Source organism: Molossus molossus, unplaced genomic scaffold, assembly GCF_014108415.1.
Source record: "Molossus molossus isolate mMolMol1 unplaced genomic scaffold, mMolMol1.p scaffold_m16_p_7, whole genome shotgun sequence".
Taxonomy (NCBI): domain Eukaryota; kingdom Metazoa; phylum Chordata; class Mammalia; order Chiroptera; family Molossidae; genus Molossus; species Molossus molossus.
In genome coordinates this window covers 102,134,992-102,161,663 of record NW_023425401.1, presented here as the reverse complement: position 1 = coordinate 102,161,663, position 26,672 = coordinate 102,134,992, and the positions used below count along the sequence as shown (strand labels likewise).

At 38.8% G+C, this 26,672-nt stretch overlaps 1 protein-coding gene across 5 annotated transcripts in view; it reads left to right on the top strand.

The window, feature by feature from the left end:
• The window catches only part of BRAF (B-Raf proto-oncogene, serine/threonine kinase), a 150,661-nt gene extending 124,755 nt beyond the window's left edge, over positions 1–25,906 (top strand). For 2 of the 5 annotated variants that reach the window (XM_036246203.1, XM_036246206.1), the window contains 2 exons: positions 9,207–9,341; positions 19,426–19,697. In XM_036246203.1, coding sequence (XP_036102096.1) covers positions 9,207–9,341; positions 19,426–19,599 — 309 coding nt within the window. In that variant the 3' untranslated portion in view covers positions 19,600–19,697. Of the gene's footprint in view, positions 1–9,206; positions 9,342–19,425; positions 19,698–24,341; positions 24,475–25,807 lie in introns of those variants that run through there. The other 3 variants (XM_036246205.1, XM_036246201.1, XM_036246204.1) reach the window with 3 other exon arrangements.
• The last annotated feature ends 766 nt before the right edge of the window (positions 25,907–26,672 follow it).

The window sequence follows — 26,672 nt, the reverse complement described above, 5'->3', positions numbered from 1 at the left end:
AGGGCTCAATAGTGGTCTCAATTTTATATTTTGAAATTTTTTTAAATGATTACATTTTTACCCAAGTTAACACAAAACTAATTTTTTCTTGCTGTTCAGTCTTTCTATTTCATACCTTTAGAATGTTGAAACTTAGCTTTGAGTGTTAAAAAAAAAAATCTGTGACCTGGCTTTTGATATCTTAAGCCTACATAAAACTAAGATTCAGGATGGACCAAAATGCTAACTAAAGAACATATTTGAAACATATTATTTACTGTACTTGTGACTGAGATGCTGATCTGATGATGGCAGTCTAGATCATCGTCTCTAATTTGTAAGCTTTGTGAGCTCTGCCTTTTACAGTCTTATTTCCTTGGCCACACAGCATGGTCCCTGTGCCATGTTCACCTTTCCTATGTGTAGTATCCTTTCCTAAAGGATACGTGGGAATTTTAGTTTAGTGTTAGTTGATTTATCATAGAAACTACAATAAAAATTTGTGTACTTAGATGAAATTCATTTGCCAGTGAATATGCTTATTTGTTTATTTGTTTGTTAATCCTCACCCGAGGATATTTTTCCATTGATTTTTTTAGAAAGAGTGGAAGGGAGGGAGAGAGAGAGAGAGAGATCAATGTGAGAGACACATCAATTAGTTGCCTCCCGCATGACCTCAACCACAGCTGGGAACCAAACCTGCAACCCAGGAATCAAACCCAAGACCCTTCAGTCCACAGGCTGACACTTGTACTGCTGAGCCAGGGCTGAATATGCGCATTTTAATAAAACAATAAAATGATATGGAAACAAATATTATCATCTCCAAGGTATGAATAAAAGCATCCCAGAGTTCTTGGCATTTTAGGCACTTTGTCCTCCATGGGAGTATAACAATTGATATGTCAAGGCCTTACTTTCCATGAGAGAAATAAGTGAGTAACCAACAGAAGGGTAAAGCCTTTACTAGTTAATTCTTTCTGGTTGTCTAGTTAGAGACTTGTGGAATTTGCCAGTCTAAAACCAACTTAAGTATTTGATAAACGAAACGAAGGGAAAGAATGATATACTCTTCCCATTACCATTCTTCATTATCTTCTAGTCTGCTTTCTTCAAATGGCACTTTCCATGAAACTACTTTTGAATTGATGACTCTAGTCATCCTCAGTGAAGTGTGACTGAGTTATCGCTTCACTCATCCCCTTGATTTGATTTTTCTTTCTCTTATACTTTGATCTTTATGGCTCTCAGATTGGACTTCTGCTTGAAAATCTAGGAATATTATGCTTTTTCATGGGAGGTAGGAAAGATGCTTTTTTTACTATATAACAGGAACCATTGTCCTATGCTCTCACCCCTGTAGGTGGAGGTGGCAGTTTTAAAGGCTGTGGATTCAAGGCAAGACTCTGTTAAAGTAGTTGGATATAATGGCAGACCTTGGGGATTCCCAATCTGCATAACCTGGTCACATTGCCTCTCTAGTTGTTTCATGGTTTTTTGTCTTGTTTTTTCAATTATAAAAATAAGAAACTAGACTAAAGAATTCCAGTTATAAAAATCAGATTGCTAAAATGGGTCTCTTAGCTCCTTGAGGGGTGACCAACCCTATATTACTTTGCAGAGTAGCATGCTTTTTACTTTAGTTACCCTAGTGCTGAAAACCTGAGAAATTGCTTTGTCATTTTTTTCTTCTTTATGATTCCAGTTTGTTCTCTAATGACTGTATTCTTCCCTCTTCCAGTATAGCTTCTTTACTAAATTGAGATTAATAATGTGCTCATTAAGCTAGGTATATCAACTGTCTACTTTCATCTTAGAAGAAAAGAAAATAACATAATGTTTTTCTTTTCATTCAAGTGTATTCCAGTTATTACTGCTATACAGCAAACCACCTAAAACGTAGTGACATAAGCAAATCATGCATCTGCAGTATGGGCTGCTCTCAGTGAGGAAGCTTTATTTCTATTTCACATGGTATCATCTGGGGTAGGTCCACTGGGTGTTAAAGAATCTGCTTCCAGAGTGGCTCATTCACAGACCTGACAAGGGGGTACTAGCTGTCAGGTAGATGCCAAGCCAGAGCCCTCAGTTCTTCACGTGGGTCTTTTTTTCTTGATTGATTTTAGAGGGAGAGAAAGAGACATAGAAACATCAATTGGCCGCCTCCTGCATGTCCCCCACTGGGAATTGGCCCTCAACCTGGGCATGTGTCCTGATGGGGAATTGAACCAGCAACCTCCTGGTGCATGGGTCAGCGCTCAACCACTGAGCCATACCAGCTGAGCTCCACCTGGGTCTTTATGTGAGGATTCTTTCACAGGAAACTCTGACTTTCTCACAGCATGGTGGCTGGGTGATAAGCACAAAAATCTTTGGGGTGGGGGGGTAATCCTCACATGAAGATATTTTTCCATTGATTTTTAGATAGAATGGAAGGGGTTGGGGAGAGAAACATCAATGTGAGAGAGACAGACTGGTTGGTTACCACCCACACAACCCCAACTAGAGCTGGGAATCGAACCTGCTACCCAGATACATGCCCTTGAGTGGGAATCAAACCTGAGACCCATTGGTCCAAAGGCTGACACACTTAACTACTGAGCCAAACTGGCCAGGGCACAAAATCTCAAGAGACAGGAAATGATAATTATCAGTGTCTGATTAACACACACATTATTTTAATAAATTTTATTTGATGCCTACTATATGCAAAGCACTATGGGATATAGAGGGATACAGAGACAAATAAAACACAGGCTGAGCTCTCAGTGGGGTTTACAGCTCTGTTGAGGCAGTGCAGGGGGTGATACTGGGATGAGCAGGCATACACAGAGGAGTGGATGAAGAGGTGGAGATGCCGGGTGCTGAGTGTGGCTTGAGAATGAAAATAACCAGTCCCAGAACTTCAAATCCAGCTACTGATTTTGTAGTGTTATGTGCCACTTGAATCTTCTACCCATGAATTACATCTCTTAAGACTAAATAATTGTAAAGAATGTAATTTCCAGTGTATTATATTAACATTTCAAAGTAAAGCCATTATAACCTTATTTTATATGTACCAAATAAAATCTAAAAGTCATACATATCTACCATCACTTGGTTTAAAAAATACAAAGACTTGGCCTGCCAGGTTTGGCTCAGCAGTTAGAACATCAGCCTTCAGACTGAAGGGTCGAGGGTTCAATTCCCACTCAAGGGCACGTACCTGGGTAGCAGGTTCAGTGCTCAGCCCTGGGTTGTGCAGGAAGCAACCAATTGGTGTGTCTGTCTTACACTGATGTTTTTTTCCTCTCTTTCTCTTTCCCTCCCTTCCTCCCTTCCACTCTATCTAAAAATCAATGGAAGGATGTCCTCAGGTGAAAATAACAACAAAATTAAGCTCTTAATTTTTGGAAGTTTTACGTGGCTCTTTTTTTCCTCTTTGAACTACTTATATTCTACTTTCCCCACACAATTTTTTCTAATGTAACCTAGTTTTATGCTTTAAAGTATTTTATTGATCACTCAAGTTATATCTCTGCAACAACCAAAAAATGTATTTAAATTTAGAATTTTTAAAACATTTCCTGTGATTTTTTATCACTCTGAATGTAAATTTTTTAAATTGTGAAGTATTCCATTATTAATAACTATTAATGTATAGCTGATGAAAATAACAAGTTTTGATTACATAGAAACATTGAAGGTAAAATTTTACTGGAATTGTGTATCTTAATGAGCAACATGGGACTTTTCAATTCATTTATGTATCTGAGCTGGGTCTTAGCATCTGTCCTTTTCCTTGTTTTATTTTTTTTTTTATTTTTTTGAGGATTTTATTTTATTTTTTATTTTTTTTTTTTTTTTGAATCTTTATTGTTGGATGTAAAATGTATTACAGATGTTCCACATTTTTCTCCCATTGACCCCCTCCTCCCCACTCCCGCCCCCCTCCCACCTTTTCCCACACTATTGTCTTTGTCCATTGGTTATGCATATAAGTTCTTTGGTTTATTTCTTCCCATCCCCCCAACCCCTTTCCCTTTGAGGTTTGTCAGTCTAGCAATGAATTTGTACTTCTTAATCCCTTCCCCTTTTTCACCCATTCCCCCAACCCCCCTCCCAACTGGCAACCAACAAAATGTTCTCTGTATCTATGTTCTACCTGTTCATTTTGTTTGTAGATTCCATTGTTGATAGATATGTATTCATTGCCATTTTGTTTGTTCATACATTTTATCTTTTTCTTCAAAAAGACCCTTCATCATTTCATATAATAACGGTTTGGTGGTGATGAACTCCTCTGACTTTTTCTTGTCTGGAAAAGTTTTTATATGTTCATTGATTCTAAATGACAGCTTTGCAGGATAGAGTAATCTTGGTTGTAGGTTCTTGCTTTTCATCACTCTGAATATTTCTTGCCACTCCCTTCTGGCCTGCAAAGTTTCTTTTGAGAAATCAGCTGACAGCCTTATGGGAACTCCCTTGTAGATAACTAGCTGCCTTTCTCTTGCTGCTTTTAATATTCTCTCTTTGTCTTGAACCTTTTGCATTTTGATGATGATGTGTCTTGGTGTGTGCCTCTTGGGGTTCATTTTGTTTGGGACTCTCTGTGCTTCCTGGACTTGTATGTCTGTTTCCTTCACCAAGTTAGGAAAGTTTTCTGCCATTATTGCTTCAAACAGGTTTTCGATTTCTTGTTCTCGCTCTTCTCCTTCTGGCACCCCCAAGATGCGAATCTTGGCACGCTTGAAGTTGTCCCAGAGGCTCCTTACACTATCCTCATTTTTTTTAAATTCTTTTTTCTTTTTGCTGTTCTGATTGGGCGTTTTTTGCTTCCTTATATTCCAAATCGATGGTTTGCTCCTTGGATTTACGTACTCTATTATTGAAGCTGTGTAAATTATTCTTTATTTCAGTTAATGCCTCCTTCAATTCTAACTGTGCATCCATGATTTCTGACTGGTCCTTTTTTATGCTCTTGAGGCCCTGACTAAGTTCACTGAGGTTCTCACTAAGTTCATTGAGCATCCTTATAAGCAGTATTTTCAACTCAGCATCTGTTAGGTTGCTTATCTCTATTTCGCTTAGTTCTTTTCCTAGGGTTTTGTTCTGTTCTTTCATTTGGGACCTGTTTCTTTGTCTCCTCATTTTGGCTGCCTCCCTGTGTTTGTTTCAGTGTATTATTTAACGAGAGGTATGGGGCTCACTGAGACCAGGTGCTGCTCGTTTGAAAGAATTTAGGAAAAACCTGAAGCAGGACCCAAGACAGGCCAATCCTATGGTTAAGCAAGTGGCAACAGCTTGGGTGGGCTTGAAAGTTGGGTGGGGTGGGGTGGTGCGGGGCTTCAGGGAGTCAGCAGGGCGGGGCTACCAGTGTGAGCCAGGTTGCTGGAGTCCCAGATATGGCAGCGGTCTGCCACCCTAGGGACGGGCTCACCAAAGGAACAAAGGCCTCTGACAGCACGTTTGTCCCCGAGAAAGCCCCCTCTCCAGCCCTCGCTCCAGTGCCAAACAGCTCAGTTCTTCCCTGTATGTCTCTGGTGCCCCTCGAGCTGCCTCCCCTCCAAGCTTAGAGGGAGAGAGTCTGACAAGTCCGTGCGCGGGCCCTTTAAGGAGCTGCCTAGGGCTCCAGCCGCTTCAGCTTCCCTGAGCCTCAGTTCCCGCTGGTTTTTCCAGCCAGAGGTTATGGGGACTTCTCTTCCTGGCACTGGAACCCTGAGCGGGGCATCTGGTGTGGGACAGGAACCCCTCAGTCCTCAGGAAGGACCTTCCCAGCCGAGGTATCCCCCTGATTTTTATCCGCCACACGTGGGTGTGGGACCAGCCCGTCATGCCGCCACCCTCCTACCAGTCTGGCTGCTGCTTTAATTCCATAGTTGTAGGACTTCCATTCAGCTGGATTTCAGGCGGTTTTGAATGATGGTTGTTCTGTAGTTTAGTTGTAACTTTGATGTCGTTGTGGGAGGACGCGATACCGCGTTTACCTACCGCCATCTTGACCGGAAGTCTCCTTGTTTTATTTTTAAAGAAGTAAGCACTGAGAAATACTGTTCAAGTAAATAAGAAGAAGAGAAAATCAGGATTTATTTATTATAACTGTATGCAGAGTTCAGTGGTCCCCAAGACACACCTTCAGGTTCAGTAATTCATTAAGTCTCACAGAACTCACTGAAAGTTGTTATTTCTCACAGTTAATTGCAACAAAAGAATACAAATTAAAATCAGTCCATGGAAGTGGCACATAGGGCAGATTCTAGGAGAGTTCCACATGTGTAGGTGCCCATTGTCCTCTCTCAGTGGGGTTATGGACAGCACTAAATTCTCTTGGCAGCAACTGTGACAACACACACAAAGTGTTGCCAACCAGAGAAACTCACTCAAGCCTTGGAATTCAGAGTTGTGATTGGAGCTCAGTGACATAGACATACTTGACCACCTCGGTGGCTGACCTTAGTTTTCAGCCCTTCCAGGGGGCAAGCTGATACCACAGGATTCTAAGCCCCTTCTAGAAATCACATTCATAGCATAGACTCTCTGACATCTCCCCTGGCCCCAGGTAAACAAAGCCACTCTTATCAGACAGGACATTCCAAGGGGTTAGGAATTACCTCCCAGGAGCCAAAGGCAAAAGCCAGCCCTCTGTGTGGACTAAATTAATTCTTTACCGTACACCATACCACTCACTTATTTGAACTCTTTTTAACATGCCAAAAATGACATAATAACTTGTCATTAATAATTACTTTAATAATCAGCGGACAATTCAATTAATTTTACTGAAAGCGAAGAATTACAATTCAACTGTCTTGTAAAGGGATTGTTACCCATCCATTGGAGCACACTTAGACACCAGTATTTGGAAGTATCCCTTCGGTACCCAGGCAGTTTTACACTGGGAGCGCTTTGTACTATAGTGAAATTCCATTTTGCTAAAAGGTAACTTTTGTGGAGTGGGAGGAGAAGGACAAGCTTTACCCTTCATTTTAATGGTGCTTAGCCAAATCAACTTGTTAATAACGGCAAAAAGTAGGGTACCAAACTTGACTTTCTTAAAATTATCAGTTCTGAATGAGGTATCACCTCACACCTGTCAGAATGGCCGCCATCAACAAATCATCAAACAACAAGTGTTGGTGAGGGTGTGGAGAAAAGGGGACTCTAGTACACTGCTGGTGGGAATGCAGACTGGTGCAGCCACTATGGAAAACAATATGGTGTTACCTCAAAAAATGAAAAAATTGAGCCCTGGCCGGTTTGGCTCAGCGGTTAGAGCGTCGGCCTGCGGTCCTGAGAGACCCGGGTACGGTTCCCGCGAAGGGCGCGTACCTCGGCTGCAGTTTGTCCCCGGCCCTGGTCGGTTGTGTGGGTGGCAGCCACTCGATGTGTTCCTTTCACGTCGATGTTTCTCTCTCTCTTTCTGTTCCTCTCTCTCCCTCCCACTCTACCTGAACAAAAAATGGAAAAATGTCCTCGGGTGAGGATTAAAAAAAAAAAAAAATTAAAAATTGAACTGCCATTTGACCCAGTGATCCCACTTCTAGGACTATACCCTAAGAAGCCTGAAACACCAATCAGAAAGAATATATGTACCCCCGTGTTCATAGCAGCACTATTTACAATAGCTAAAATCTGGAAACAGCCCAAATGTCCATCAGTAGATGAATGGATAAAAAGGCTGTGGTACATGTACACATTGGAGTACCATGCAGCTGTAAGAAAGAAAGATCTCTTATCCTTTGAGACGACATAGAGGGACCTGGAAAGTATTATCCTAAGCAAAACAAGCAAAACAGAGAAAGACAAGTATCATAAGATCTCACTTACTTGTGGAATATAATGAACATAACAGTCTGAGAAATGGGGTGGTGCCAGAGATGTGGAAGTGGAGTACACACTGACAATCCCCAGAAGAGGGGGTGGTGGGGGAGAGTGAAACCACAGAACTTACATGCATGTATGCATGAACAGTGGACATGGACAACAAAGCCAGTGACGGGGGGTGGGGGGTGGGATGGGGAGGAGGGTGTCAGTGGGGTAAAAAAAAAATCTGTAACAAAAACTAATTAATCAATTTAAAAAATAATTAATAAATAAAATTATCAGCTCTGCTCTATAACCAGAGATCTCTTACTGGCTCTCTCTACCTTAGCCTCTAGTTTATCCCTGTGGACCTGTGCCCACTAGAAGTAAAACCCCTCTTACCTCCCTGAGTCCCAAGACTCCTAACATCTGTCTCTGTCCACCTTCAAAAGAACCAAAAATTAAGAAATTAGAAAAATTGCCCTGGCCAGTTTGGCTCAGCAGTTAGAGTGTTGGCCCGCGGACCAGAGAGTCCTGGGTTTGGTTCCCGCTAAGGGCACATACCTCAATTGTGGTTTGTCCTTGGCCCTGGTTGGGGTCATGTGGGTGGCAACCACTCAATGTGTCTCTCTCACATCGATGTTTCTCTCTCTCTTCCTCCCTCTCTCCCTCCCGCTCTATCTGAAGATAAATGCAAAAATGTCCTCAGGTGAGGATAAAAAAGAAATTTGAAAAATTACAAATCTCTGAACCCAGGGAAGACAAGCCATTTTACTTATTGGACAAAAGTCTTTAGTTCTCTCTGGAGGAGGCTCTGATTCTCAGATTTATGTAAATAAATACCCCCATTAGAGTTTCCTCAACAATAGAATTTGAAATGGTGAAGTAAAAACAACTACTAAATGGTTAACATTTTTGGTTCCTGAGATAGATGATAGATAGATAGATAGATAGATAGATAGATAGATAGATAGATAGATAGATATAGATAGATATAGATATATACATACACACACATATGCATACACATACATACATATATATACACACATATGTATATGTGTGTGTGTGTATAGGACTTAACATGATGCCCAATAAATTATTTAAGTAGCAAAGGGGCGAAGTCTGATTTCTTTTAGAACCAATGACCCTACCCATAGGAAAACGGATTGGATAAGGCAACTGGAGCATGGGGAGCAATTAGGAAACCTTAACAATAGTCCAGGGGTCATAAAGATTTCAGCTTGCAGCCCATGAAGTATTGTTTCCCCGTCTATATGTAGGCATCAGAATGTCAGCATTGTTATTACATTTTTCACTGAAGTATAATGTACATACAGAAAAGGACATGTCTTAAGTGTATAGCTTGATGAATTTTCAGTGTTTATGTATTATTTTTCAACTTATCTACAGGTTTTTTGTTTGCCCTTTTTTCTTCCCAGATAATTTTTATGGTGGGACGAGGATATCTATCTCCAGATCTCAGTAAGGTACGAAGTAACTGTCCAAAAGCCATGAAGAGATTAATGGCAGAGTGCCTAAAAAAGAAAAGAGACGAGCGACCGCTCTTTCCCCAAGTAAGAAAAAACTTTATGTTACCTAAAAGGACAGACTGCTATTCAGATGCAGATCTTTCAGCACTTTTTAGAACACACAGTTTGTATTTCATGGATTTGGATACTGTGTGATGATGTGCAGGCTGCAGATAAGTAAATGCAAAGATGGTTCATAAAGGTAAAACAGTGGGACACCTAGACACTTTGGATCCCAATTCACAGTATTCAGAAAGGCTTTGATTAGTCTAGCTGTTCTCAAATGTTTTGGTCTCAGAACCCTTTTACACACTTTAAAATGATTGAAGACCCCCAAAGAGCTTTTGTATGTAAGTAATAATTACCATTTTAGAACTGAAAACTAAATTTTAACTAAGTTTTTAAAATACTTATAATTTTATTTAAACATCATAAAATTGTTCTATGTTAAATAATGTTTTTATGAAAAATAATTGTTTCCCCAAACAAAAAAAAAGAGAGAAAAGTAACATTTTTTATAAATCTCTGTAGAAGGAAGACAACTGGATTATCTGGTTTGCATTCATTATGACACAGTATTTTACATCATTTAGCCTCTGAAAACTCCACTTAACACCTATAAAATAATTACAGTAATGAAGGCAAATATCTTAGTGTTACGATGAAAGTAGCTTTTCCACAGACCACACTTTGAGAACTGCTGCCTTAATTATTCTTGATGGTAAAAGAAACAGATTCCACACTTCCCTTTAATACTAGGTCTTTTTGAGGGCATTTCCACCTGGGGCTAAAGGAAATGGCAGCTCTCAGCAGTCTGCCTTTCTTTGATTTTTAGAAAATTTACATTGTTTTTTGTCTGTTTACATTGTAAAGTGAAAGCCTTTAAGTTAATAAAGTTTCACTAAGCCTCACAGACTGGAGCTAATTACCTGGATAAGCTTAGAAAGTTTAATGAAGTAGGAGATTCCAAAATGGCGGTGGAGTAAATGGAAGTTACACAGACTGTTTCCCAGGACCAAACTGGAATTACAACTAAAATAAAGACAAATCTTTGGGAAAAAGCAACAGAAAAGCATCTTGCGAGAACCATATAACCAGGAACACTGACTCGATTCTGGTAGGACTGCAGGGGTGAGAGGTGGGGGCCAGGAGCCCACAGACAGCAGCAGCCTTAGCTGTGAGCAGCGCCCTCAGGGTTAAACTCCCAAGCAGCTCCACAGCCCAGATCCGGGACAGGTGCTAAAATAGCCACAGCCACTCACCTTGGGCTCTGGCAGAGGGATGACGGACTGGACTGGAACTGTGTGGGGACACTTGGGATTTGGAGGGTGCTCAGAGCTTTTGCTGAGTTGCAGCCACTCAGGACTGTGGCCATATTGCTCCTTCCCAGGACTCTGGGGAGAGGTTGTGGCCCCTCCGTCGGAGATTCAACCCCACCCAGGTGGGCCATTGAAATGCAAATTGAGGCTCATTAACAACCAGCGTCTGCCCCACCCTCAGGAAATCCCCTTACGCTGAGCACCTGAGGGAGTTTTTCATTCAACTGAGAACCCAAGGCTCTTTAAGTAACCACTACTGATTGCCTCCAGGCAAAAAGCTAGAGAATAACTGAACCATTCCTGGGCTAGCAACTCTAACCAGGAAATAAGACTTGACAGTGGTGTTTAAGGTAGGTCTTCCCTTGCTCATCCAAACCCAGGAGAGGGAATCACAAACAGCAGAACACCAACACCCACAGAGAAAATTTGGCAGGGTCCAAAGCCCACTGTGATAGCCAAAATGGTGAAACAAAGAAACAGAAGCCAAATGAAAGAGCAATAGACTTCTACCAAAGATGAGATAAATATGGAGCAGTTAAACAAGTTAATAGAGCTAGAATTCAGAGCCATGATCTTGAGGAAGCTCAACAGCATGAGTAAGGACATCAACACCATGAGTAAAGACATAGAAATGTTGAAAATCAACCAATTGGACATTAAAAACCACCAAGAAGAAATCAAGAATGACATCAGAAATAATGAACACATTGGAAGGTCTAAACAGCAGAGTAGAGGAAGCTGAGGACCGGATCAGTGAATTAGAAAACAGGGTAGAAAAAGTCAACCTATCAGAAAACCAAAAGGAAAAAACAATTATAAAACAGGAAGACAGCTTAAGAGAACTGTGGGACAACTGGAAACGTAATAACACTCACATCATAGGAGTCCCTGAAGAAGAAGAAAATGAGCAAGGGTTAGAGAATATATTTGAAGAAATAGTGACAGAAAACTTCCCTAATTTGGCGAAGGAAGAAGGCATTCAAGTTCAAGAAGCACAGAGAGCCCCAAGTAAGAGGAACCCAAACAGGCTCACACCAAGACACAGTAATTAAAGTGCCAAAAATGAAAGACAAAGAGAGAATCCTAAAAGCAGCAAGAGATAAGCAACAGGTTACCTACAAAAGAACCCCCATAAGGCTTTCAGCTGACTTCTCAACAGAAACACTACAAGCCAGAAGGGAATGGCATGAAGTAATAAAGGTCATGAAAAACAAGGATCTGAATCCAAGACTACTCTACCCAGCAAGGCTATCATTCAAAATACAAGGTCACATAAAGAGCTGTCCAGACCAAAAAAAAAAAGGCTAAGGGAATACATTAGCACCAAACCAGCACTGCAAGAAATGTTAAAAGGACTGCTGTAATTAATAGAAGAAATAGGAAGAAAAATATAACCAAACTAAACAAAAATGGCAATAAATAAGTACATATCAATAATCACTTTAAATGTAAATGGACTGAATGCTCCCATAAAAAGACACAGAGCAGCTGATTGGATAAGAAAGCATGACTCATCTATATGTTGTTTACAAGAGACCCAACTCACAACAAAAGACTCACATAGGTTGAAAATGAAGGGATGGAAAAAAATCTTCAAAGCAAACGGAAAGGGGAAAAAAGCTGGGGTAGCAATACTCATATAAAATAGATTTTAAAATGAAGGCCATAACTAGAGACAAAGAAGGCCACTACATAATATTGAAAGGATCTATCCAACAGGAAGATATAACCTTGATAAACATATATGCATCCAATATAGAACCAAAATATATTAAAAATATTCTGGAGGCCTTCAAGGAGAAATCAACAGCAATACAATCATAGCAGAGGATTTCAACACCCCACTGACATCACTGGATAGATACTCTAGACAAAAAATTGGCAAGGAAACAGAGACTCTAAATGAAGCACTAGACCAAATGGATTTAACAGATATCTACAGAGAATTACACCCCAAAACTACAGAATTCACATTCTTCTGAAGTACACATGGGACATTCTCAAAGATAGACCACATGATAGGACACAAACTAAATCTCTACAAGTTCAAGAAGATTGAAATCATATCAAGCATCTTCTCAGATCACAATGGCATGAAACCTGAAATCAACTGCAACGAAAACATGCAAAGACATTTGAACACATGGAGGCTAAATAACATGTTATTAAACAATGAATGGGCTACCGAGGAGATGGAGGAAGAAATGAAAAACTTCCTAGAAACCAATGAAAATGAACACACAACACCACAAAATCTATGGGATGCAGCAAAAGCAGTTCTGAGAGGGAAGTTCATAGCACTACAGGCCTACCTCAAGAAACAAGAAAAATCTCTAATAGACTATCTAACCTCACAACTTAAATAATTAGAAAGCAAACAAAAAGAAAACCCCAGAGCAAGTAGAAGGAAGGAACTAGTAAAGATCAGAGCAGAAATAAATGACATAGAGACCAAAAAGAAAAAAACAATTCAAAGGATCAATGAAACAAAGAGCTGGTTTTTCGAAAAGATAAACAAGATTGGTGGACCCTTAGCTAGATTCACCAAAAAACAAAGAGAGAAAACCCCATTACACAAAATCAGAAATGAAAGGAGAGAAGTAACTGACACCACAGAAATACAAAACATTGTTAACAACTACTATGAGCAATTATGTGGCAACAAATTCAACAATCTAAGCGAAATGGACAAATTTCTAGGAACACATAGTCTCCCAAAACTGGACTGGGAAGAGATAGAAAACTTGAATAGACCAATAACAACTAAGGAAATTGAAGATGTAATCAATACTCTCCCAGCAAACAAAAACCCAGGCCCGGATGGCTTCACAGGGGAGTTTTACTGAACATTCAAAAAAGAACTAACACCCATTCTTCTCAAACTATTCTAAAAAATTCAAGAAGAAGGAAAACTTCCAAACTCATTTTATGAGGCCAGCATAATTCCAATTCCAAAATCAGAAAAAGACACTACAAAGAAAGAAAACTACAGGCCAATATCCCTGATGAACATAGACGCCAAAATCCTGAACAAAATACTAGCAAAATTGAATCCAGCAATACATCAAAAAAATTATTCACCATGACCAAGTGGAATTCATCTCAGGGATGCAAGGCTGGTACAATATTCACAAATCAAAAAATGTGATACACCACATAAATAAAAGGAAGAATAAAATTCACATGATCATACCAATAGATGATGAGAAAGCATTCGACAAAATCCAGCATCCATTTCTGATAAAAACACTCAACAATGTGGGATTAGAGGTGTCATATCTCAACATAATAAAGTCCATATATGAAAGACCTATAGCCATCATCATACTCAATGGGCAGAAACTAAAAGCATGTCCCTTAAGAACAGGAACAAAACAAGGATGCCCACTTTCGCCACTCTTATTTAACATAGTACTGGAAGTCTTAGCCACAGCAATCAGACATGAAGAAAAAATAAAAGGGATCCAAATTGGAAAGGAGGAAGTGAAACTCATTATTTGCAGATGACATGATATTATACATAGGAAACCCTAAAGACTCCATCAGAAATCTACTAGACTTAATAAATGAATTTGGCAAAGTAGCAGGATACAAAATTATGTCAAGAAATGGATGGCGACTTCCAGTCAAGATGGCAGCATAGGTAAAAGCGGTATCTCATTCTCCCACAACCTCATCAAAGTTACAACTAAACTACAGAACAACCACCATTGAAAACCACCTGAAATCCAGCAGGTGGAAGTCCTACAACTACGGAATTAAAGAAGCAGCTACATCGAGACTGGTAGGAGGGGTAGTGGTGGACGGGCTGGTCCCACACCCATGTGTGGCGGATAAAATTCAGGAGGACATCTTGGCTGGGAAGATCCTCCCTGAAGACTGAAGGGTCCCCGTCCCACCCCAGGCATCCTGTTCAGGGTTCCAGTGCCAGGAAGAGAATCCCCATAACTTCTGGCTGGGAAAACCAGTGGGAACTGAGGTTCAGGGAGGCTGAGGTGGCTGGAGCCCCAGGCACCTCCTCTTAAAGGGCCCGTGCACAGACTTACTCGGACTTGCTCCCTCTAGGCTTGGAGGGGAGGCAGCTCGAGGAGCGCCGGAGTCATACAGAGAAGAACTGAGCTGTTTGGCATTGGAGCGAGGGTTGGAGAGGCGGCTTCTCCAGGACAGACGTGCTGTCAGAGGCCTCGTTCCTTTAGTGAGCCCTTCCCTGGGGCGGCAGACAGAAGCCATGTCTGGGACTCCAGCGACTTAGCTCACTCTGGTTGCCCCGCCCTGTTGATTCCCTGAGGCCCCGCCCCACCCAATTTTCAGGCCCACCCTAGCTGTTGCCAGTTGTTTAATCATAGGATTGGTCTGTCTGGATCCTGCTTCAGGTTTTCCTAAATTCTTTCAAACAAGCAGCATCTGGTCTCAGATAGCCCCATACCTCTCGTTAAGTAATAAACAGAAACAAACACAGGGAGGGAGCCAAAATGAGGAGACACAGAAACAGGTCCCAAATGAAAGAACAGAACAAAACCCCAAGAAAAGAACTAAGCGAAATGGAGATAAGCAACCTAACAGATGCTGAGTTGAAAATACTGCTTATAAAGATGCTCAGTAAACTTAGTGAGGGCCTCAAGAGCATTAAAAAAGGCCAGTCAGAAATGAAGGATGCACAGTCAGAAATGAAGGAGGCACTAACTGAAATAAAGAATAATTTACACAGATTCAATAGTAGAGTAGGTAAAGCCAAGAAGCAAACCATTGATTGGAATACAAGGAAGCAAAAAACACCCAATCAGAACAGCAAAAAGAAAAAACAGAATCCAAAAAAATGAGGATAGTGTAAGGAGCCTCTGGGACAACTTCAAGCGTGCCAACATTCACACAAGAACAGGCAGATAGATCAATGGAACAGAATAAGGAACCCAGAAATGGACCTAAGACAATATGCTTAATTAATATTTGACAAAGGAGGCAAGAGCATACAATGGAGTAAAGACAGCCTCTTTAATAAATGGTGTTGGGAAAATTGAACAGCTACATGCAAAAAAAATAAAACTAGACCATCAGCTTACACCATACACAAAAATAAACTCAAAATGGATAAAAGACTTAAATGTGACCCGTGGATCTATAAAAATTCAAAAGAAAACGTAGGCAACAAAATTTCAGACATCATACGCAGCAAAATTTTCACTGATACATCACCTAAGGCAACAGAAACAAAGGAAAAAATGAACATATGGGACTACATCAGACTAAAGTTTCTGCACAGCAAAAGATACAACCATTAAAATGGAAAGGCAACCCACTGTATGGGAGAGCATAATTGCCAATGACACATCAGATAAGGGGTTAATGTCCAAAATATATAGAGTACTCATACAGCTCAACAAAAGGAAGACAAAGAACCGAATTAAAAAATGGGCAGAGGAGCTGAATGGACACCTCTCCAAATAGGACATACAAATGGCCAAGAGACATATGAAGAAATGCTCCACATCACTAATCATCAGAGAGATGCAAATTAAAACAACAGTGAGGTATCATCTCACACCTGTCAGAATGGCCACCATCAACAAATCATCAAACAACAAGTGTTGGTGAGGGTGTGGAGAAAAGGGGACTCTAGTACACTGCTGGTGGGAATGCAGACTGGTGCAGCCACTATGGAGAACAATATGGTGTTACCTCAAAAAATTAAAAATTGAACTTTCATTTGACCCAGTGATCCCACTTCTAGGAATATACCCTAAGAAGCCTGAAACACCAATCAGAAAGAATATATGTACCCCCATGTTTGTAGCAGCACTATTTACAATAGCTAAAATCTGGAAACAGCCCAAATGTCCATCAGTAGATGAATGGATAAAAAAGCAGTGGTACATATACACAATGGAGTACTATGCAGCTGTCAGAAAGAAAGATCTCTTATCCTTTGATACAACATGGAGGGACCTGGAAAGTATTATCCTAAGCAAAACAAACCAAACAGAGAAAGACAAGTATCATATGATCTCACTTATTTGTGGAATATAATGAACATAACAGAGATGTGGAAGTAGGTTACAGACTGACAACCCTGAGAAGACGGTGTGGTGGCAGGAGGGAAGAGATAAACCACAGAACTTATATGCATGTACGCATAACCAATGGACATGGACAACAAAGCCGGGGACGGGGAGGGGGGATGGGGAAGAGGGTGTCAGTGGGGTAAAAAAATATATATCTGTAACAAAAATAAAATTAAAAAAAAAAAAAAAAAAAGAAAGTTTAATGAAGTAGATATTGTAACATAGTATCCCACTGGTAGTGTTTTATGATGTCCAGGAAATTTCTGGTAACTCTGTTTACATGGGTCTCGTCAATCAACACAGTTTTCAAGTAGGAAGTGTCAATTCCCATAGTCATTTAACTACCATAATTACTGAGTTGGTCCTTTCTAAACCTATATCTTTGAATACCCAGCCTAACTGAGTTTCTTAGACAAAGGCCACTGTTACAGGAATGAGTGAATCTTTTATCTCCATCTGAAGATTAAAGACAGAATTTGTAGTTTTACCAAGTCTCTCAGGGGCTGTCTCAGAGTGGGGAGGCAGGGGTAACTGTTTGGCTGGGTAGATAAATGTTTTATAAATTGGAATTCTTTTGAGGACGAGTTGTGTTTTGTTTTTTAACCCAGAAAATCACTGCTTTAAGGCTATCAAAGTAAAAGACCAGTGTTGTTGGCCAGTGTCGCACCATGTTCTTTCACCTCCTGGGAGGAGGGTTTTCTGTTCACCACAGTTGAGATACGATAACAATGCAAATTATACACATATGCCCACTTTTTAAAAGGTGCGTAAAGGGACCAAATGTCCCTATTTTAAATATAAATAGCATTTCATTCTTTTCATGGTATCAGAAAATTAAATGCATATATGACTTTTCCAGATTATTAAAGTCCACCCCTTTTAAATATTATTTAAAAATTTTTATTACAGTATCTCTTTTCACACCATACACAAAGATAAATTTCAAGTGGCTAAAGATTTACATGTAAAAATCAAAACTATAAAAAAATTAAATCATTTTTATAACCTTGAGGTAGGAAAGGCTTTCCTAAGCAAGAGATAAAATCCAGAAGTTATAAAGGAAAACTTAACAGGTATGACTCCATTAAAAGTTTTTAAACTTTTATATAGTAAAAATATTGAAAAATATACACAGAGAAAAATAATTATACCATGTATAACAAAGATTATATATTTGTATTATACAGAGGGCTCCTTCAAATCAATAAGTAAAAGATAGTCAATGGAAAATAAGCGAAGGATATGAACTGGCAATTCACACCCAAAAAATACAAATGGTAAATGAACTTGACTAAATGTTAAGAGTTCAGTAACAGTCATTAAAATGCAGAGTAATACAATAGTGAAATATGTTTTCACTATTTCATATGAAATATGAAATAGTGAAATATGATTTTGCAATAGCCAGCATGGGGAAATGTTGGGAAGTGAGGAAGAATTTTCCCTTTAAATTTAACAGTGTTGGTGGCACGTAAATTGGTTAGGCCTTTGAAAGGACTTGGTAGAATCCATAAACTTAAATTACATATGCCCTTTTCTCTGATAATTCCACTCCTAAAAACCTTTACTACAGAACATGCTTCCACAAGTATTCAAGATATGTACAGGAATGCTTATTTAGTGTAAAAGGAAAAGTTAAACACATAAATGTCAAGGTAGCTCTGTAGATGGCATGGATAGTAAGGGGGAAAGCAACGAAGAGAAGTATGTGGTGAGTGTGGGAGTGGCACTGTTTTCATACGTGCATGTTGATGCACAGGAAAGGTCCTGGGGAAGTCTGTGTTACCCCTGGAAGGCAGGCTTTATACTTTTCTGTATTGTTTGAGTTTTTATTTATGTGTTATGCTTATAATTTTGAAAATTTGTAACATTGCTTGCTTCTTTGCCTTTTTATACGAATCACTATACAGACCATAGTTTAATTTTTAAAGAGTTTTGGTAGCTCAGAAAAGTAATAATAGTAATAATAATGGCTGCTATAGACCATAGTTTAATTTTTAAAGAGTTTTGTTAGTTCAGAAAAATAATAGTAATAATAATGGCTGCTACAGTTTTATTGAGTACTTATTTATGCCAAGCATTGTGCCAAACCCTTTGTACATATGTCTCATGATTATGTACATACGTTACCACACTCTATGCCTTGAAGAATCATAACCTGTTTCTTTATACCTTAAAACATGCTGAATTTCTATGTTTAATGTGTTGGTGTCTTTTTATAGAGTTTTCCTGTTTTCTCTTTTACTTTTGGGTTGTCAACTGTCATTTCTCACTCCTATGCTGCTAGCAGTCTGGGTCTTTGGGGTCCTACTTTTAATGATGTGTGTGTAGGACATTTGCCATTATTAAGTTTCTTTAAAGACTGAGTTGCTCCGATGGTTCTGTTATGAAGTCACATAGTGCTTTACTTATTCATGTTCCCATCTTCCCAAAAGGGACTTGTGATCTGTGAGAAATAGGCATGTAATTGTGTTTTTTTACTATTTACTGTTTCACAGCTGGCAAATGATCTAAAATATAAATAAAAGCTAATTATGGGTTACTTTCCCCATTCAGTTTACAGAGATTAAAGCTGTAGTGGTTTATTTCTTTTTCAGAAAAAATATCAGTTTCTCAGTATTTTTCTAGGCATTTAGGATAATACTGAAAACAATGTAAGATTTCTGGTGCTTTCCTGTAAAGTATGAGGGGGCTCTTAAAAATTAATACCACCTAGATTTTCATTCTTCTTTTTGTTGTTGTTTTTTTTAGATTCTCGCCTCTATTGAGCTGCTGGCCCGCTCATTGCCAAAAATTCACCGCAGTGCATCAGAACCCTCCTTGAATCGGGCTGGCTTCCAAACAGAGGATTTTAGTCTCTATGCTTGTGCTTCTCCAAAAACACCCATCCAGGCAGGGGGATATGGTGCGTTTCCTGTCCACTGAAACAAATTAAACTCATGAGAGAGTATAGGAGGGACAAAGGAAAATGAACATACTTGCATATATATTTGTTAAGTTGAATAGGATTTTTTTAAAGGTGAGCCAAAGAACAGTTAGGTGATTAAAGACTGGATGTAATGTTTCCCGATCGAAAATTCATACTTAGCATTGGATTTTCAACATCCAAGCGTTTTTTAAAATGCATGGACATTGCTAAAAATTTGCAATGCCTCTTCCAGATGCTTTACTTCCTGTTCCAAGTTTGTTTTATTTACTTGGTTACTCCAGTTATTAAACTTCAATGAAACTTTTTCCGTGCACCTTTTGTCGTTAGCTGCTGCTCATCCGTCAGGGGCTCCCAGGACAGCGGCACCCCTGTGCACTCGAGTGCAGGCAGGAGACTCCCAGGGGCTCAGCCTGTGCGGCGAACCAGACAGATCACATTCGGGAAGTCACTAAAATTGAATAAGCTTACTTTTATTCTTAATATTTTTCCTGTAACTATTTCTTTTTATTACAGTTTGGAAAGTATGAATGTCCCTTATTCCCTTAAGCATTAGACTAGACCAGATTTCTTTTATAAATTGTGGGTACAGGTAATCAAAGCTTTTGCTGAGGAGTGGCATGTTTGACCTGAGTAGCATGGTTTAACTTTGGATCTTGAGTGGAGAAATGTTATAAATTGGAGTTCCTTTTAGATATTTCTTTATATATTAAAGATATCTTCCATAGAAGCCAAATTTCCTTATAAATGCACTGCCTCCTCCTCCCCTCAAAAGCTTCACCGAATCCTGTGAGAACTCTTAGGTTTGTTTTTCTTTTAGATATCTCTGGTTGCCAAAATTATTATTATTTTAAATTATCTTACCTCTTGTGGTGCCTATTTTAGCAGTCACCTTATCCATGTGTCTCATAAAATTTCCGTGCTTCTCATATTCCATACCAAGCAATTCTACTTATTATGAATGAATGCCATTCTTTTTTGTGTGTGTTCCGTGGTACAAAGTATTTGTTAGCTCTTTCTGGTGCTTACACTGTCTTGTGTAAAAAATGACTGTTATGTGGCAGTCAGTATATTCTTAACTGTGAACCTTAATCTAATGGGGAAGCAACGTTGCTGTCCTCTAATCAAAGAAGTTGCCATCTCTACTTCAGAGTCAGCCTAGGGACCAAAGCTAGCTGCCTCAATACATCTTCATTTATTCAGTTTGAATTTGTGCTGATTTTTAAATATAGCCGACAGTCAAAATTTATTTGGGCACATGGACAACATCTGGATAAATGCTATTCTTCTTTGAAGCCAATAAAGAAGAAAATTAGAAAGATTTTAATTTAATAATAATTTTGTTATTAAGTACCACACATTTTTTAAATACTTTTTTTATTTCAATAGGTTAGATTTCATCCAGGAAAACCACTCAGTGATATGGCATGCCTTTTGTCCCTTGTTTAGGTAGCTTAAGATAAGTATTGCCATTCATGTTTTTAGAAATTGATTCATGATTTTCAATTTAGATAAGAGTAGTGAAAAAACTTTTTATCATATTTTAAAGAATAAGGAAGACAAGATAATGTAATATATTGGAAAAATCAAAGTACATGATTTCTAAATCCTCCAGTGACACTAAAGATAAGATTATTAGTAATTATTAACCTGTTAACCGAGTTATACCCTGGGAATTCCCTTTTTACTGTATGCAACGTTTGACATATTTATACGTCCCGCTCAGTTAACAGGTTAAGTGGGGTTTTGTTCCCAAAGTTGACTTGCTCTGTGGTATGCTTGAACACTGGGGCATTTTGAGGCACAAGAGCCAGAAGGTTTTTTTTATTGATAGAGTTCTTTCTATAATCCCCCAGTATGCTGGCTTCATTTTCATCTCCCTTTCTTTGTACATTCTTTTTTCCCCCCAACACTAACCTCCTGCCCGGCCCCCACACCCCCACCTGCATTCTTTCCTAGTCAGTCTCCTTTGCCAGAGGGCATTCATTGCTCAGCTCTTAGAACTGCTATCTCATTGAAACCTGCCTCCAAAGGGTCTCATAGTAATTCTCTTCTTTCCAAATGGGGCCGCTGGAAATGTTAGTGGAAAAACATTAAAAATAGCAGGTGAGATGTTTAGATGATGGATCTGGAGAATAGGAAGCATTAGAATGATATATGGTAGTTTCCCTTTCTGTTTGTTGTTTATTTTATACTGAGTATTACATACATTCTCTAAATAAAGAAAATGATTATTTTCCTAATCATATGTAAAGGTAATCACTTTAACTAGGTAATTGCTACCGAAGGACATTCATTTTCTTGTGACTGACTGCTTTCCTAAAACCTGAACCCTCAGATATTTTCATTGATGTTGTTTTCCTTCTTTAGGAGGCAGCCTTTGCATAAAATTTATTTCACACATTAGAAGTTTACTAGTCAATGATGAAGAATGAGATTTGTCTTGATTTTAAGTAGTTTAGGAATCATAGCAGCTAATCAAATGTTTCAGGTTTGTTTCTTTCCTGATATTATAATATTGTATTAACCATTTAAATACTGAGCCAGTAGTTAGAATCTTCCTCTCTAAATAGTACATAGCCTTCCTCTAAAGTTGGCCATTCTCTCAATTTAAGGAAATGATCTACCTTTCTTTTTTTCTGTTTCTTTGTTAATCCTCACCCAAGGATATTTTTTCATTGATTTTTAGATAGAGTGGAAGGGAGGGAGGAGGAGAGCAAGAGAGAGAGAAACATCAATGTGAGAGAGATACATTACACATGGATTGGTTGCCTCCTGCAGGACCCTGACCTGGGCCAGGGATCAAACCTGTAGCCCAGGTGTTTCACCAGGAATTTAATCTGCGACCCTTTGGTCTGCGGGCTGACACTCTAACTGCTGAGCCAAACCAGCCAGGGCCTTTTCCTTTTTTCTTTTTTTTTTAATGTACAGTATTATGAAATGGGTACTTTGTGACTAAAGCATTTTGTCAGTCATAGGCTTTTTTAATTGAGAATTATTGAGCATTTATATAGCAATTTTTATTTCATCTCTTCTGTGATCATTTCTCTAAAGAATGTAAAAAATCCAGTGTCTATACCAGAATGTCCTCTCCTTTTGAAACTGCCTGAAAAGTCACCACAGAATAACATTATTAGATTTTCATAGAATATTTCTCTTTAAGGGGAATTTTTATCAAATTATATGTATAATAGCCACTGAAACATACATTCATTTCTAGGATGTAGTTATTTAGTAATATCTTAAAACTAGTTAATAAAATCCTTAGTTTTCAAATAAATAAACCATGATATTTAAGGTGTCTAAAATCACAAGGTCTTCCCAAGTGTCCTTTGCCCTATTCCTAAATAAAGTCAAATGGAAAATAGAGCTTAGGTTCTTCTCAACCAGAAAGGAAGTTAAAAAAAAAAAAAAAAAGTTTCATTTTGGTCTCTGGTTGATTTTTCAGTTAATAATTATAATAATATACTGAGATTTTTTTTTTTTAAATCAGAGTATCTGAACATTTCACTACAAATAACTTCACACAAGCAGACTCTTACTTCAAATAAAATAAGTTGGGAGGTAGGATAATAGAGTTTTCCAGATAATGCAGGAAAGAATAAGAAAACATTTTTCCCCAAAAACAGATCCATCACCTGTTACCCACGTCTTTTTTTTTAATGTCTCCATGATTTCACGGACATATATGGAAAGAATTTATTGATCCCTAAACTCCTAAGTTCTTTTTGTCCTTGTTTATTCCTGGACCTGAAGTCTGAGTGTGATAAGAATTAGTATTTCCCTTATTGGTGTTCAATTTGGACTGTGTTGATAAGATTTTGTGCTCTTTGGGGGTTGTTTTGGATGTTTTTATTTTTAAGGTTAATAGTCAAGTTTGTAGAGTAGAAACTATTCAACAAAATGGAGAGTCTGATTGTAATAATGAATAAGAAACAAGATTTTTTTCAAAGTTGTATTTTAATGAAGTATATAAGATTTGGCTTAGAGTTATCATTTTCTGATATTCTCATCTAATAGATGAATTCTAGCCATTTTTATAAAGGTTTCTGTTAAGTAAATCCTGTTTTAATTTTATTTTTTAAATATGTTTTTATTGGTTTTATATAGAGAGAAACATCGATGTGCAAGAGAAATCTTGATTGGCTGCCTCTTGCATGCCCCCTACTGGGGGGTGAGCCTGCAACCCGGGCATGTGCCCTGACCCAGGGAATCTAACCTGGACCCAGCTCTCAGTCCATGGGACGAAGTTCAGTCCACTGAGCCTCACCGGCCAGGCCAAATCCTGTTTTTTACATTGGCTTTCTTTAATGAGATTTAGACTGTGCTAGATACAGTGACTACTCATAAGAATGTTGAAAATTGCTTTTAAGAAATGAATTAAAATACTGAAAAAAAAAATAGCAACCTTAAAACTATAAGGTACTCAAACCATAATGAGAATGTTTATGTATTTCTTGAGACTGTGTTAATATAATATTCTCATATGGTTATGCTCTAAACATTTTACTCTCCAAGGTCTTAGTAATTTGGCTAATTTTTTTAATCAGTGTCAAACTTCCTAGTCCTTTTCAATTTAAATATGCGGTAATAATTTTTTTACCCTTCCTTGATCTCTTGACTCACAATACCTTGGCTAGTTGCTTGTTAAAAGGAATCTTTAGATGGAAAGAGATAGTACCCAGTGAATAGTTGTATTCAGAATGGGAAAAAAATATATTAATTATTGAAAATTGTTTAGGGGCTTGTTAATTGTCAAGACCATGGACTTCGGAGTCAGCACCTGGCTTTGCATTCCAACTCTGCCATTTTCTACCTGTGAGATCTTGGGTAAATTACTTAACCACTATTATCCCCAGCTTGTTCCTTTGTAAAAATAAACAGAAGTAATAGCACCTGCCTCGTAGAGTTATTATGATGATCAGATGCAAACATATATGAAGTATTCAGTGAGGCACCTGGTATATAACAGGCACTCAATTAGTTTCTAATATTAGCAACTTACAGTCTAAGGGTTCAGACAACCAGCCATTAGCAATCTGTTGGTTGTTGAAACACGCCAGTAATGCCCTGGCCAGCTTTGCTCAGTGGTTAGAGCGTCGGCCTGCGGTCCAGAGAGACCCAGGTTTGGTTCCCACTAAGGGCATGTTGCAGTTTGTCCCCGCTCCTGGTTGGGTTGTGTGAGTGGCAACCAATCGATGTGTCCCTTTCACGTCGATGTTTCTCTCTTTCTCTCCCTCCCACTCTATCTGAACAAAATATCGAAAAATGTCCTCGGGTAAGGATAAAAAAAAAAAAAAAGAAAGAAAGAAACACGCCAGTATTCTCTAGTGACCAGAATCTAACAGCAATCAGAAATGAGTAGCTTAGTCCTGGATTAAATAGTGTATTCCTGTAAGTGATTGCTTGGATCCTCATCAGAACCTGCTATTACTGAAAAATTATGTGAAGGCTGGCTAATTCTAACAGTTCTCGGTTATCAGCCAAACCCCAGAAATTAACTATAGTGTATATAATAAGAGGAACCGACCTCTAGTTACAAGTAGAAGCTGTAAACAAAATGGTAGGTGAAAAATAATGGCCCCTCTATGAAGCCCCCAAATTCAGTAAGTAAAAGGAGTGTCATACCTCAAACAGACTTCGTGGTTTCAAAACTCCTTATGCTGAGAATGATGTCCAGTGACATGTACATGCAATTTGTAGGTAGTTTAAAAGGTGAAATGAACTAGAAGATGGAGGGTGTGGATTTTCTTTCCTGCTGTTGAATGTATAATGTGAACAAATTGTTTGATCTCTTAATTTTATCTTTTGCAAAAGGAGGATAATTTTTGCTTCTTCCTTTCTGATAGTGGCATTATAATGAAAATAAGTTAATAATTCAGGCGCAAATCAAACTTGATATTTTACAATCAGTTTCTGAGATAATTTGTTCATTGGAACTGTTTTCGGCTTGATTATAACCATAGCATGTAAAACCCAACTAGGAAATTCTCTGCAGACTGATATTTAATTGATGTAATTGAACCATAGTCTATGTACCAAGTTTTGTTCTTTCATGTGTTTAAGCCATTTTTGCTTTTTAAAATAGTGATGATGTTGCTAGATTTGTGATAGCTAGTCATCTTTCAGTGAGGTTCCAATGAGGCTTTACTGTGTGTCTAGGTTGAGATAACTTTTTTAAAATTAGCTCTTGTCCTCCCTCTACAGGAGAATTTGCAGCCTTCAAGTAGCCACACCATCATGGCAGCATCTACTCTTATTTCTTAAGTCTTGTGTTTGTACAATTTGTTAACATCAAAACACAGTTCTGTTCCTCAGATCTTTTTTTAAAGATACAAAATTTTCAATGCATAAGCTGGTGTGGAACAGAATGGAAATTCCCATCCAAGAAAAGAGGGAAGAAAGTTTTAGGAACCAGAATTCTCTGCTGCCAGTGTTTCTTCTTCAACACAAACACCACGTGCATACAAGTCTGCCCAGTCCCAGGAAGAAAGAGGAGAGACCCTGAGTTCTGACCTTTTGATGGTCAGGCATGATGGAAAGAAACTGCTGCTACAGCTTGGGAGATGTGCTCTGAAAGTCTGCCGGTCGACGGGGCCCGCTAACCACCAGCTCAGTGTGTGGCTGCTCATCTGATGGGGCAGTAGCAATCACCAAGCACCGTTCTCTTTCCTGTTCTGGGCGGCTGGTGGAGCTCTCTCCCGTAGCCACCACTGGTTAATTTCCGAGGGATGGAACAGAAATGCAGCATGCCCTTCTGTGTGGTGCACATGCAGGCCTTGACAAATTTTTCTCAAAATGAAGCTATTTTATTTAAATGGAGGATGAGAGGGTAGACAGAGCTACGTTTTGGTGCAGAGGCAAAGGGAATGCTGCATCCTTCTCCTGACCTCCTGGGTTTCTGGCCTTCTGTTTCCTTGCTCACTAAGGGTGTCTGCCTAACTAAGCAGGCTGGAAAGTGCTGGCAACATTGCCTTCTTTGCTCACTGGGTCCAGCAATGCAGAGAAGTGTTTGGGGATATTTTTTCCCTCCACAGTATAGCAAGTTCTCAGGAAAATCTTCCTCCTAAGC